Raw genomic sequence first — 15,287 nt, 5'->3', positions numbered from 1 at the left:
TCATACAGACCTTGTCAAGTCAGGTTGTGTAAAAAGTCCCATGTATAAAATAAAACGTTGTCGTGTTTTCATTAAAATCTAATAGTGGCACAATAACGATAAAAAGCCATAACTGATTTCTTTAGTCATCCTGTGCATTTCTCACTGACTAAACTAGACCTGCACTCAACATACCACGTTTCGTGTCCGTACAGTAGTAAATATTATATTCCGTAACCATCAAGAATGGTTCCTTAGATAACTTCAGTGAAAAAAAACCTTGAATTTGGATGAAAAGTCAGATAAACACGCCAATCCTGCTTATATATCCAAAAGATAACACCAGGCAGTGGATGCATCACTTCCGCTTTATGCTATATATATGAGAGTGAAGTTTAGAGGCGGATCGATGAACCCTGTTCGCAAAAACATATTTCTCGTCTCTTAAAGCTTATATATTACCACTGATAATTGCTTTAAATTTTACAAGGAAATCAACTTTCAAGTTGAATTAAAAATCAATTTACTACATGTATTAGTTCATATGGATGAATTGAAAAATTATGACCGGCAAATTAGAAAAAAACTTTCGAAAAAAATCAACTTCAAGTGTCATTTATATTTTAATATACCAGCATATGCTATATAATTTCAAGTAACTATGATATACGCAAATGCATAAAAAAATCTTCTTTTTTTGGCTTTTTTTTATTGGAAAAGAAAATATTACTGCAGACTTTCATAGATATGTTTTCAAAAGAATGCATATTTTCAAAACACCACGTCTATCCGTGTAAGATTTATTGTTAGATGTTTGTATATCGTTTAAGCAGAATTTTTAGTGAGGATTTAATTTTGGCATTATCAGCGAGAGTGCCAATATTTCTAAACTTAATTGCATTTTCGTTGTAAAAGGTTCTTTAGTGAGCTTTTTCAAAACATTTAAATTACATGTCGCTAAATTAAAACATCAATTTTGTTTTAAGGACAAATTGCGAAATTTGCATCTCGCTGAAATTTCCACTTATACTGTCTTGAAATGACTTTTTATCAAATTACAAATTAAAATGTACTGTACTGTTTTATTCAATATCCATATAATATTTGTATTGTATACTGTAAAAATGAGTGGAACTGTGGGACTGAGGAACCCTTCACCAGGGTTTCACCCTAATTTTAGGTCATTGAGAGTCATCATTTTTGTATTAAGATATGTTGCAATGTTCTATTTTTGTAAAGTGATAAGTTGCATGCATTGCCCAAAGTTATATTTCGTATAAACTATATTACAAAATACCTCGTGCAAATTAAAGGAAAAACATAACAAATTCCTAGATTTAATTATTCTTATCCCTCACACAAGTATGCAGAAAGATTTTCTTTTCCAATGAAAATCTAATAAAAAAGTTAAAAATTTTTATGCATTGCTAATATTCCATTATGACTTGAATCTATAAAGAGTATGCTGGTATATTAAAAATGACCTTTGAAATTGATGGGTTTTTTTAAAGATATTTTTAATTTGCCTGACATAGTTTTTAACTTCATCCGTATGAGCTAATAGAAAATTGATTCTTATCTTGAAATAATACTTGTTTCCTGTATATATACAATATCATGTTCCTCCTGATATCATAAAAAAGTATATCATTGAGCAAATAAATTACAGATATAGCGTAAAAATATCATTTCTTGAGAGAAACAAAATGTTTTGCGAACAGAATTCATCGATCCGCACCTCAAATTCACTCTCACATATATTACGAGTCACAAAAGCGGAAGTGATGCATCCACAGGCTGATGTTATCTTGTGGAAATATATGCAGGATGGCTGTGTTTATCTGACTTTTCATCTATAAACAAGGGTTTTTTTTTTTTACCGAAGCTATCAAAAGAACCATTCTTTATTACAGAATACAATATTTACTACCTTACGGACCCCAGAGTGAATGTACAATGCGGAGTGCAGGTCTAGTTTAGAGAGGTAGTGATGCCTAAGGCTGTGAACATACATCTGTCCCTTTTTACCATTATTGTGACAGTGTTAGAAGATTTTAAATAAAAAAATAACAAATATTTCTTAATACATGGGACTTTTTACACTACCTGGCTTGACAAGGTTTGTATGAATAATATATTGGCCTACAATAGGGCCTGGACTACTTTTGGCTCATGCACAAATAGGTCAATATATGCGCCGCTTAAGATTAATTCTACTTTTTTAGAATTCTAAGTCATATCAAATACATAAAACAGCACTGAATAGAAGCAAGGTAATCAAGAAAATATCAGAAACTAACTTAAAATATGCACAAATTACTAATTTTATACTTAGAAAGACCATCCTCTACAAAGAAGAAATTTCAAGACATTTCTTATCACATATATTTATTTTCTACAATTCAACAATATCACCAGCTAGATAATTCGTCCAATATAAAATAAATATTTATGTTTGTTAATTAAAGGTGCATGTACTGCTCAGAAACATTAAAAAAATAATGCATGTGGAATTTTTTTTGATTGAAGGTACATACTGCACCTCGATTATGTTACTTAGTATTATTCATGCTATACATGTCGAAGTTATATTAGATTAATTACACATGCATTATTCTGATATTTAATTTAATTAGATTGAATTCAACTGAATTACGTTTTAAACTTAGTAAAAAATCTATTTTGAATAAATCATTAAACAAATTCATTAATAAAATTAAAAATCAAACACTTATTCAATACATTTTTTGAAATAGAATTAAATGATAAACCACAGACTTGTAACTATAGTTTTTCCTCCTTAGAGCCACTGTTGATGTTTTATGTGCCGAGAAAGACATCCTCTATACAAACTGAATAAACCCTTAGTCCCCCCTACTGCCACTTCTATTTTTATATACTTCATTGTTATTTCATGTCCTAACTTTCAGTTTACTTCTATGAACTTTAAGTATGTAGCAGTCATGTTTCCATGTAAGGGAGCGACCTTTTGATCTGACTTTGAGTTGGCAGATTTTGAAATACTCCAAGAAGATGCTGAAAATGAGACAATGGTGATCACAATGGAAAACACCTACCACTGAAACTCCCATCTCAGATTCAGATGGTCGTCCCCAAAATATTGTAAAAACATGTCTACATGCCTGAGGTTTTTTTTTGTAGGCTGTGGAATTCAGGTCATTGTGTATAGCAGGCGCGTTTCGTTGACGCATTTAACGACAATTCTAAAAGTTAAAAAACAAGATAATACATATTAAATATGGTCATTTTAAACGTGCGCTTATGTTAAAAGATGACATAAAATTATTGGTTTATCATTACATGTAACAACTGAATTTTGATGCAGGAACATCAATGCTATTTATAGAAAGAGATGTGCATTCAGGAATATTGGAAAACCCAACGTGCATTAACAAACCATGCATAATCTCTGTCAGAGATTATTTATTTTTTCCTGGTATTATATTTTTTAATAGTAGTTGAACATTACGGAAGCCCATCAGTGCCAATCAGAGCAGAGACTTTCTTCAATGTATAATGTAAAAAAAAAAATGAAAAAAACAGCAGTATATACTTTTAGTTTCTGTATATCACGACTTACTGATATGTATTGCAAAAAACATTTCAAACGAATATAATTAAAAATCTTATTTCATTGAAAAGTTATTGAAACTTTGAATTTTAGGGATGGGTTTGATTGACACATCCTTGCACTTTCAAAAATTTTAATTTTATTCTTAACACTCAGGAAAAGTGGCAATCTTGTTGTGTTTTAATGAAACATATTGTGACCAAAGCTTTGGTAAAGCAGTAAACAGGATATGTTCTTAAAACAAAATTGATCAAAATACATGTAAAGTCAATTAATACACAGCAATTATTTTATGTACATTATACTTATTTCATGGATATATTATTAGATGCTAAATTACGCAATTAAGGACATTATATTAAGTCAAGTTACAATTTCAGTTCACACAGTCTGATATGTGCATAGATGTATAAATGATTAAACACTATTAAACAAATACTGTCCTTTCTGACATATTTCATTTTATTTCATGACGTAAAATCCACTAAGAACATTGATGCATGTTAATAAATGAATAAGACAATTCTTATTAGTTTAGTCTATTGAAAACATTATTTACTCAGGTCGAAAAACAGGTGATTGGCGGGGTTGCACAAAAGTTATGGAGCATAAGAGATCTTCAATGCTTGGGAAATGATACAGCAGCTACTGTGACGTCAGGCACATCGCAGATGCAAGAAAACGTATATTTATGACTTGGTATACAATAGTAAATTTCTAAAACATTTAGGATTGATCTTTAACTTCAGTTAAAAATACAATACCCTAGTATGTCATTTTTTTTGTTTTATGTGTTAAATAGAAGCTACTTTCATACATAATTATTTTCCAGGGAAACATTAAATGAATGCCATGGCAGCTTCCCCTTACGCGTCCACAGAGGAGACGACAAATGCCTGCAGAGCCTGTCGACTTCTCCTGGGTCCATGTACAGATCAAATGAGGGATGTTTTAGTTCACCATATACCTCTGTCAGCTTTCACACACGTCATCAAACAAAAAAGAAGTCATCTTCCGCGTCTCACAGCTCCACAACTAAATTTAATATTACCTAGAGGCAGTACCTATATTGGAAACTACAATGATATGGACATTCCTTTATTGTACATATTACTCAGAAACATTTGTAGCATATCAGCACACAGCAATGGCTGGGGAAATGATCCTGATCCTACAGACCGATCTCTCTCTGCCAACATTGAGAGGATTCGTATTGCAAGAAATCAGTGTGTTCATTCTTCTAGTCCAGTCCTCTCTAATGCTGTATTCAACACCATCTGGTCTACTGTTAGATCAGCTGTTGTAGACATTGATTCTTTTTTAAACAACGGTAATCAGTACGAAAGAGAGGTTGACTTTTTGAGACATGAGACAATGGACCCTGTCCGTGACCTTCATTTCATTGAAGAACTGAGAAAACAGGCTGAAAAGGATGAGGAAACTAAGAAAATTGTTCATGGCCTTAAGCGTAAATATTGATTATTTTATTAAAGAAAGGGATTTTCATTATTACTATTAAATACTTTTCTATAGATATTGCTCAGAAAAATTGCCGAAGAAATTTATGGTGTTAATTTTTTTCCAGGTAAAGTGGAAGAAATTGATTCAGATCAAATTGAGAATAGAAATAAAATGCTGAAAATTGATGGTAAGCATCACATCAAGTTATATATTTTTAACAATGATTTTACATTTTTGTTCAAACAATCAGAAAAAGAAAAGAAGAAAAATTAGGAAAAATCAGTAAGGATCATTTACATTGTATCAGGGATATAACTAAAATCAAAGAGTTAAAACTCATTATTCTCTATTCTAAAGTAAATGCCGACTTAAATAAAACCTTGCGTTCTCCAATAAAGCAGAACGTCATCGAAAGATTATCAAATCAGAAAGCATAAAAATTGTAAAGGAAAATTAGATAAAAATGTGCCTTGAGAATGTAAAACATTCTTTTACTATATCGTTGTCTTGTCTAAAATCTACTTGATGTGTATTGCCTAAAACACCTGACAAAACACCTGACAAACGTCTGATTTTATGGCTCGTGCTATGTTTCACGAAAATGTTTCTCATGCAGACACGGAGTTATCCTTCAACATCAAAGAAAACAGGAATTTTATCTCTTAAATAATTACAAAGACCATTAACAATATATTAATACATTTAGATAGGTTACCTCCCATCGTTTTGATATGGAATTCGAAAATGCCTCTTTTTATAGTACCCAATTGTAAACACCACAATGTTTTCATGAATTTATTAATTATAAATTGTTCATTCTCCGATTCCTAATTCCCGGAAATTCTTTGTTTGTATCAATGAATGCTGCAAAGCATTGAAGTTGAAGATTTTGCCACACAATTATGGACTCTTTCGGTAGTGAATATATTTTATTATTCACAAGAAAAATATCAATATTGACCGAGGCGATAAACAAACCAAATTTACCATCAAATTGCCATTAATTTTTTTATTATACAGTCAGGGTTTGAATACCGTAGAAGAAGAAATTTTAGCGTGGATTCAATTTTGGCATTATTAGCGAAGGAGTTGGAATCGTTAACATTGAATATTGCTTAAATCAATTTTTGTGTTATTTGTACTAGCTTCTTAAGTGAGCATTTTAAAATCGCTAAAATTACTCGCTAAAAATAAAAAAACAGTTTTAAGGAGAAATCGCTAAATTTGCGTCTCGCTAAAATTTTCACTTTTACGGTAAATAAGACTTTGAAGGCTGCAGGAGATTCATGTTCAATAATGAACTTCTGTCGCAGAATTTTTTTTAATGAAAAGGCCCAGAATATAACCTACAAGCTCCTTGTTTTCCTTTCGCTGCGTGTACGACACATGATGGGATATTAATCCTGAAGTAGACTCTCCAATCATTATCAACGTTGTTTGATGTATTGATAATCACTTCACAATGCCGATGCATGTGCACTGACCTTCCAGTGAATACGGCTTCCAATCCAGTTAATATGTAGTACTATGAACTGTTTACATTTGTATATTTGAATATAGGGACTATTTATAGACTTTATCGTTAAATATCTTGATGCATGTTAGTCTTGACATTCAAAAAAAAAGAAACACGAACTTTGTTATCTATTATCATGATTAGCTGGTGCAATTATCACTAGCATTCCCCCATCCGCCGATAATAAACAATTAAAATTCTAGGAAAAATTGAGAGAATGTTCATAATATCTTGGATAGAAATCAATAAACAGCATTCAATTTATATCTTTTGAAAGTTTTGTCACTGAAAACTGTGTCTTTCTTTTTCTCCCAGATGAAGTATCAAAGCTGAAATATGCTGTTATTCCTTTAAATGTGAAAGGTGAGTTTTTAAAAAGACCTTTGATTACTACATCATGCAGTAATTACTTATATTATATGATTGAATATTTTCCATCTCTCTGATTGGCCGAGATCCAACTATGTTAGAAAAATATGACGTTGTATTGAATTGCACGTGACGTTCCAGGTCAATACAAGGATTTATTTCCTCTACATTGATTTAAAAATAGATTCGGAAATTCCGAATTGATATAAATTGTTTTAGAAAGATATTTAAAAGACTATGATTATTATTTTTATGTGAACAAAACATAAGTGAAATTATATTCTAGGTGATAGTGGTAATAGAGGATGCAGGGACCCCCCCCCCCCCTTCCAACACATTTACTGAACATTTTTAAAAAACTTTTTGGCAGTCAGTTTTCCCTGATAATACTCCTTCCTTTCAAAATCTATCCGATAAAAAAGACTGACATTATATATTTCTTTAATGGCAACTAAAGTTGATTATAAAAAAACATTTCAAATTGATACGACTGGTAAGGTTAATTCATATTTTAATTCTGCTTGTCTTTTGTATTTGGCTAGGACTTAATAAAATGCAAAAAAGTAATGAGCTGTATCATTTTATCAGTGAATCATATAATAAAACAATTATTGCTGTTTTTTGAGGTCAATACAATAATTTAGCAATCTGAGGAGTAAAATATTCACCTCGCCCTTCGGGCTCGGTGAATATTGTACTTCGAAGATAGCTACATCATTGTATTGACCTCAAAAACCAGCAATAACTGTATAATATTCCAATTTGTATTAGATTTGTCTTGCAAAACAGCACAATCTTTAAGAGGGGTGTACAAGCCATATATTGGATCTATTCTGGTGTAAAATAAGAAATACAAAGAATGCACTTAATACTCTACGAAACTAGTTCAAAGTTTCTCAAAGTGTTAATGCACTCATTGCCTACTGTTAGAGACCAAAATTAGTAAATAGTTAAGTTTATTTTGTTTTAATTACGAGAAAATTTATCATGTTAGGACTGCACACAACAGCATTCACGAGGTTAAAAATGCATTGAAACTGATGTCAGTTGGATTCATTGATAATTTTGTTACAAACATTTGTTTTGCTTTTTTTTCTTATCCTTTTCCATCATTCTTAAAAATTTGAATTTTCATATGGTGGTCTTCCTGAGGCTATGTGTTCAATTCTTCCGCCATCCCTCTGTCACACAGAGTTCAAATAACATTGATTTTAGAATAAATGCGACCATGACAACATTCAGACAAGAAATTATTAAGTATTAATTTTAGGTTATATAACTTACAACTTTTATTTGTTGCATCGCATCGTCGGATTAATGAAAAACGCGATATTAACACCACTCCAGCAAATCGGTAAAAACTGCTCTGTTTATCGCCCGAGTTTCCTCGTTCATATCTTCCACTGAGCACGTGTTTAGCATGTGCATATATCTTCTGTGGGTAGATGCGTTTTTTGCAATGATTTTATTTAATTTTCAATGGAACAAGTCTTGATGATTTGTTGATACCTTTAAAATTCAAGAATAAAAAAAATGTCCTAAACATATGTGTTTACGTCGGGTCTCTCCGCTGTGGCGATAGAAGTTATTTATCAAATGGGGTTCTGTTTAAAATTAAAAGGGACCCAATATATTTTTCCTATATTGGAAGCTAGCGCGCTTCATGAAATATGCCGGCGTGAAACGTTGTAGTTCATGTCCTCATGAATTCTCAAAATTAAAATTCATCTCTTAAATTACGTCAGAGGATGGCAAAACTTCACTGCAAAATGTGACTACAATACCATTCCAACCCCCATGTTATACCAAATGGAAGTGTCTTGATGTAACAGCTACACAAAAAGTTGTATCTACATTTCCTGACAAGTTCTTAGCAGATGATATATTTTTTTTTAAAATGCACAAAACATAAATACATTTAACTTTTAAAAAAAAAATAAACATTGACCCGGAATATCTTATGTTTATAGAATATTTAAGGATATTTTTTATTACGTCAAGAGGAGCTTGGTACTTAATTCGAAAAATTAAAAATGACAATATTTAGTAAATATCAGGATAAATACTAGCATACACTCTCTTCCATTTGTAGCTATTCATGAGAACGATGTCTTACACTGGAAAAAAGATGATCAAGTTTTCCATGAATCTCACAATTTCCCTGCTATGCTAGAAAAGGTGAAAACAAATTCTCATGTGACGTTTGTTGGTGTTCCTGGATCCGGGAAAACAGCAACAGCTCGTCACATCGCCCTGATGTTACAACAGGAAGGATATGAGATTGTACCAATCAAAGATATCAGGAAGATAGAGGATTACTGTGATCCTAACAATCCACAGGTTTTTGTTATTGATGATGTGGTAGGTGTCTTTGGACTTCAAGAAATAAAATTGACCATTTTGTCTGATTACAAAGAAAAAGTTGTGACACCTATCATCCCAAATACAAAAACTCTTATGACATGTAGAGAAGCAGTGTATAGAAAAGCAGTTGAGTCAGGTTCATTTTTTACAGAGGAAAGCAATGTTATTCTGTTACATAGCAACGCTTATGCATTAACTAATACTGACAAACAAAATATTCTGAAAATGTTCAACATAGATATAAATCTTATGTCTCCTGAAAACCTGACATCAGCATCAAAAATGTTTCCTTATCTGTGCAAACTGTTTTCAATGGATAAGAAATTTCAGTTGTATGGGTCTTTATTTTTTGAAAATCCAGTTCCTTGCATTTTGAAGGAACTAGACGAAATGAAAAAACAGAACAAAATACATTATGTATCCTTGGTTTTATGCATGCTGAATAAAAACCAAATACCAGAAAAAATCCAAGGAAAAGAAGGAAAAAAGGAAAATATTATTAAAAACTTCAATGAATTAAAACAGAGTGTTTTATGGAAATGCAAAGTCAGCAGTCACACTGATAATTTTGAATTCGTTGATGCTTTGTCAGAAATGGAAGGGACATACACAAAAATTAGTGGTACTGTATATAGCTTTGTTCATGATTCCATGTTCGAAATTGTTGCCTATCATTTTGGTTCTCAGTTTCCAGATCTCATTTTACAGTTTATGAGTAGTAGTTATATTGCTAACTCTGTGAAACCTGATATCCTTCAAAAGCAAAAGTTAGACAATGGAAATAGACAAAGTGGTGAGAATTTTACGATTAGTAGTGAAATCAGACAAGAGGAAGGTAATATTACAGTCAGTGGTGAAAGTAAACTAGTTAGCGGAGAAAGCAGTGATGGCATGGATTTATTTGATCTCTGTATATGGTTAAAGGAGGATCATTATTCTATGTTTGCTGAACGTTTGTACAGAGATATAGAAAGTATGGAACTGCATGATGTCTTCATGAATGATAGTCTAAAACATCCAAAAGTGTGTCAGGCCTTTATTCAGGTCCTGATGACTAAATCCTACAACGAAATTAAGTCTTTATTTCTGTCAGAGCATAAAGACGTGTCTGAGATAGAAAGTAAAGGAGTACGGTTGGTCAATGAGAGGAAGGATATAAGTAAACAGAAAGTGCTGCTGAATTACAAATGGAGACTAGAGCATACATTCAGTGTAAGGGTTATCAGTTGGGTTGTTTTCTATGGACACAATCAGATTCTACAGTATATTGTTGATCAAACTGAGTTACACAAAGAAACACAGTCAAAATTATTTCAAACGTGTTTAAAAAATGAAGTGAGCTCTTCCTCGAAACAGAGGAGAAAGAACGTCACTGCAAATAAAGAAATAGACAGATATAGAACAGATTGGAAAAAAACTGAAACTTCTGAAGAACACCGCTTTCTTGTACTTAGTTGTTACAGCGGTGATTTAGAGACAGTTCGAAAAATGCTGAAATGTGTCACTAGAAATGCAATCAATGAGGCATTGCCAAAAGTAGAGGAGGATGATGATGATGATGATGATGATGATGATGATGATGATGATGATGATAATACTGTCAATATTTTGTGGTTTGATACACCACTGAGAGCAGCTTGTGAAGGTGGACATTTAGATATAGTAAAAGAACTGATAAAGGCTGGAGCTGATGTCGATCTATTAGGTTATAAAGATACACCACTTACAGCAGCATGTTCAAATGGACATATAAATGTAGTGAAGGAGTTGCTAAAGGCGGGGGCAAATGTTAATCTACGTGTTAAACATGATTTGCATTTGTTGGACACACCCCTGACGTCTGCATGTGAATCTGGACATATAAATGTAGTAAAAGAATTGATAAAAGGAGGGGCTAATGTCAATCTGGTAGGTGCATTATCCCTGCCAATTACAAAAGCAAGTGTAAATGGGCATTTGAATGTAGTAATGGAGCTGATAAAAGAGGGAGCAATTGTTAATACACGCTACTATGAAAATCCACTTTATGGTGCATGTAGGTGTGGTCATACAAAAATAGCGAAGCAATTACTACGGGCTGGAGCTATTGTTAATCAACAAGGTGTATTACAGACACCACTGACAATAGCATGTGCGCGTGGATATACGAGCACAGTGAAGGAGCTGATTAAGGCAGGGGCTGATGTAAATCTGCGGAGTGAGTTTACTACACCATTGACAGCAGCATGTACGGGTGGATATATGAGTATTGTGAAGGAACTACTATATGCTGGGGCTTATGTAAATATACAAGGTGATTCTAATACACCACTAACAGCAGCATGTGAGGGTGGATATATGAGTATTGTGAAGGAACTACTAAATGTTTGGGCTTGTGTAAATCTACAAGGTGAATATCATACACCACTAACAGCAGCATGTGAGGGTGGTTACATACAGATTGTGAAGGAGCTGATGAAGGCAGGTGCTGATGTTAATCGACAAGGAAAGTATGGCACACCACTAATAAATGCTTGCAGTGGTGGACATATAAATGTTGTCAAAGAGCTGCTAGAGGCGGGTAGTGATGTCAATATACAAAGAATGAGTGATTTCAATATACAAGGAATGCATAAAACAGCATTGACAGCGGCATGTTATAATGGAAAAATGAGTATCGTGAAAGCACTTCTAGAGGCGGGCGCTGATGTCAATCTTAAAGATAAAAGAAGTACACCACTGATAGAAGCATGTCTTGGTTGGAATATTGACGTAGTAAAGGTGCTGATAAATGCAGGGGCTGATGTTAATTTACAAGGTAAATCTTTAACACCACTTACAGCAGCATGTCGATATGAGAGAATACTAGTAGTAAAGGAATTGGTAAAGTCAGGAGCTGATGTTAATTTACAAGATGGAGAAGATAGTCCACTGACAGCAGCATGTAATTATTCTTATTTGAGGTGTTCAGAGGAGCAGGATGATGTCGATGTACTTAATGGAAGTAATACACCTTTGGCGGACATATATAATGAAAAACATGTTATTGTGCTAAAAGAGCTGCTAGAGGCAGGGGCTAATGTTAATATTCAGGATTGGAAGGGAAGAACTCCTTTGTATATAGTAGTTTTAAGATATGATAGGACTCTTATACCTGTTTTAAAAATGCTGACAAATTATGGTGCAGACGCAACTATTTGTAATGATGAGGGTCTGTCACCAATATATATTACCTTACTTAGAAATGAATCTTATATTTTAAAACAATTACTTCAAACTGGATGTGAAGGACAGTTAAATAGTCACAAGATACATCTGTTTAACTGTCTGGTAAACATAAGGCATAGCGACGTAATGACAAATAAAAAGGATGATGTGGTGACACGGAATCGAGTGTGGTGTATAGAGGAATCGGGAGATTCGCATAAAACAATCATAGATAGAAAATGCAACATACTTAAAAATCTTATAAGTCTGGGTCTGGATGTCAATCAGCGGATACTGCTTGAGAAGGATTATTATGAGTATGATGAGAGGCCTTTGTTGTTTTTACTAATTGATGAGAATTCTGTTGAGGACAGGAAGGAAAAGGTGGGGATCCTCTTGAAGGCAGGAGTAGATGTCAATATCAGAGTACAGTACAGTGATTATGACGATGAAGAAAATGATAATTATAATGATAGTTTAGATTTGAGATTTCAGTTAGAGAAAGATTGTGTGTCTGTTTTAGAAAGGACACGACAATTGCTGAGAAAGTGTAGAAAAAGGAAGGATTGGTGTAGAAGTGATGAAAGGCCAACGTTAAAGAAATTGCTGAGTAAATTAAAGAAACACGTTCGACGATACTCTATATAAAGAAATACAAATATTTTAAAAATGGTTGCTATGTGAATAGGAATATCATAGTGAAATAAGTGTATTTCTGACATGTCACAATTTTACAGTTTTCTTTCTTTTTTTTTCAATTTGATGTAAGTATTATCCTCGGTTCTTGGAATAAAGACGGAGATATGAATGTTTCATTACCACTTACCATTAATTTACATAAAGCATGAAATGTAAACGTATATGCAAATCTCATTCCCTTCTATATAAACAAAATGATGTATAAATATAATCAGTATTTGGAATTTCTTGGTAACATTTTGCACAAAATTAAAAATTAACTGTGTTAATGAATTCTAGGTAGGCCCTTTCTTAATGTATATTACTCTTTCTTATCAAATGTCTTCATTAATACACACTTAAGTACATACTGGTGAAGTAGTATCAGCCTATTTGAATACCTTCAAGTTGGTAGAAAGTATACCTTGACCTAGATTAAAAATATGTGATCTTTCTTCTTTCTCTTCCTTTTAGATAGATAAATATCTTTGTAAACTTATACATCAAGTTTTAGTTTTCTTGATGTTATATAAATTCATTGTATTGACTTCATAATATAAGGTAATCGTAAAATATTTAAGAAAGGTTATTATTTTACATAATGTTGTTGACTGACTGTTGTACTATTTATCATTTTCTGTATTATTTTCTGATGCTTGAAATACGCCAATGTATAGGAAGATTAAATAGATTAATATGTTTCAAATGTATATGTATTACTCGCTTCTTCAAGAGAGTACTTTTAAGTTATTTAAATCTACAATATTTTAACAGAAATGTCATGAGAATGAGAATACTGACAGACTTCAATTGTATACTTTCGAATTAATGCACTGCCTTTGCTTTGGTCAAAGTATCACAATACAACCTCAGTTATGCGACTGTCTACAAAAGTATGCTTTTTCAAGCCTTTTGATTCTCACAGATTGATAACTGATATTTATAGATGTTCATTGTTTTCAGATATACATGTATGTAATGTTTGACAAACAGAGAAAATTGGCTTTAAAAGATAATCTATAAAAGATATTTATTGACATTTTCTTTCAAACGATATTTCTAATCCTAGACATATATGATAAACTTAATCTCTATGAATTAATTAATTTTGATCTCCTCTATTTTAGAAAATTGCTGCAATTGAGGAAAAACATTCAGATCAGGCTCCCCCTCTCTTACAGTCATGACCTGTCCCAAATTTCAGCACTCTTGAATACTTAGTAAATCATTGTTTGCTTTGTTAGATATTCTTTTATTTTAAAACAGATATAACCTATAAAATTGATATAAGAAGACCAAATTCATTTGAGCTTAAGGATGCTTTAGAATGGTTCCTAGACCCTACTCCTGTTGGGTCAGGTCTTCAGAAACCCTGGATCAGTCATCGCTACATTGTTAACTATAATCCGCCATCAATTAAAAACGTACAACACACTGGGGGAGATAACTCTTGCGATTTCAATTGAACGTTTGAAGTGACGTCAAATTTAACGTCAAAAATAAAGCGTCAAAAAGACAAGTAAAACGATCCCGATGTATATCAATCATAAAAGTAAAATCGGATGTGGGGCTTGGCTGTGATTATGATTATACTCAATCCATACGTATTTATTTAATTAACCCGATCAAACTACGTAAAAGCAACTTTGAGACATAAAATACCATCCCTTAATGTTTTTTTTTTTAATTTCATATACAATAAATTGTATTCTTGATCAAATCGCAGCATTTTTTAATCTGAAAATGTTATTTCACATTGCAGAAATTATGTACAATTGGCTATATAACATTCCGATTAATGGTCTTTATTATTATTATTTGTGCTTTTACGATTTGAATATTATTTTTCTTTTCTAATTAAATAAGACAACAATAAACAAACAAAAAACGTTTTACAATGTAAAATCGACGTTGATCTCAGACCGTTAATGATCAAAGAGGAACAACTCTAAAAATGTAGGAGATGTATATTTTTCTCCCTTTATTCACGGTTTTCCACAGAATCAGATACATTTACAGCAAGACCTGATAAATCTGAGAATTGAATACTATAGACCTCATACGCAAAATGTATGTATACAATTGAAAGGAAGTGTTTACTAATACTGAAATTATCTGAATTTATGAATATCCTATCGCAGC

General features: G+C 32.3%; 2 protein-coding genes across 2 annotated transcripts; both read left to right on the top strand.

Moving 5' to 3' along the window:
* Positions 1-1,767: 1,767 nt before the first annotated feature.
* On the top strand, positions 1,768-11,873 carry LOC134262513 (uncharacterized; the record flags this gene model as incomplete). Its single annotated transcript, XM_062744911.1, has 5 exons — positions 1,768-2,098; positions 4,404-5,039; positions 5,157-5,219; positions 6,864-6,911; positions 9,010-11,873. Coding segments are annotated over exons 2-5 (3,591 nt in total), but the record flags the coding sequence as incomplete, so codon positions are not given.
* A 13-nt stretch (positions 11,874-11,886) lies between these two features.
* On the top strand, positions 11,887-13,408 carry LOC134262515 (serine/threonine-protein phosphatase 6 regulatory ankyrin repeat subunit A-like). The gene has a single exon (XM_062744913.1). The coding sequence runs from the start codon at positions 11,889-11,891 to the stop codon at positions 13,113-13,115; it is 1,227 nt and encodes a 408-aa protein (XP_062600897.1). The 5' UTR covers positions 11,887-11,888; the 3' UTR covers positions 13,116-13,408.
* Positions 13,409-15,287: the final 1,879 nt, after the last annotated feature.

The sequence above is a fragment of the Saccostrea cucullata genome, unplaced genomic scaffold, assembly GCF_032062105.1.
Source record: "Saccostrea cucullata isolate Sc308-1 unplaced genomic scaffold, CSIRO_AGI_Scuc_v1 ctg2877, whole genome shotgun sequence".
Classification (NCBI taxonomy): Eukaryota; Metazoa; Mollusca; class Bivalvia; order Ostreida; family Ostreidae; genus Saccostrea; species Saccostrea cuccullata.
This window is presented reverse-complemented; position numbering and strand designations above follow the sequence as displayed.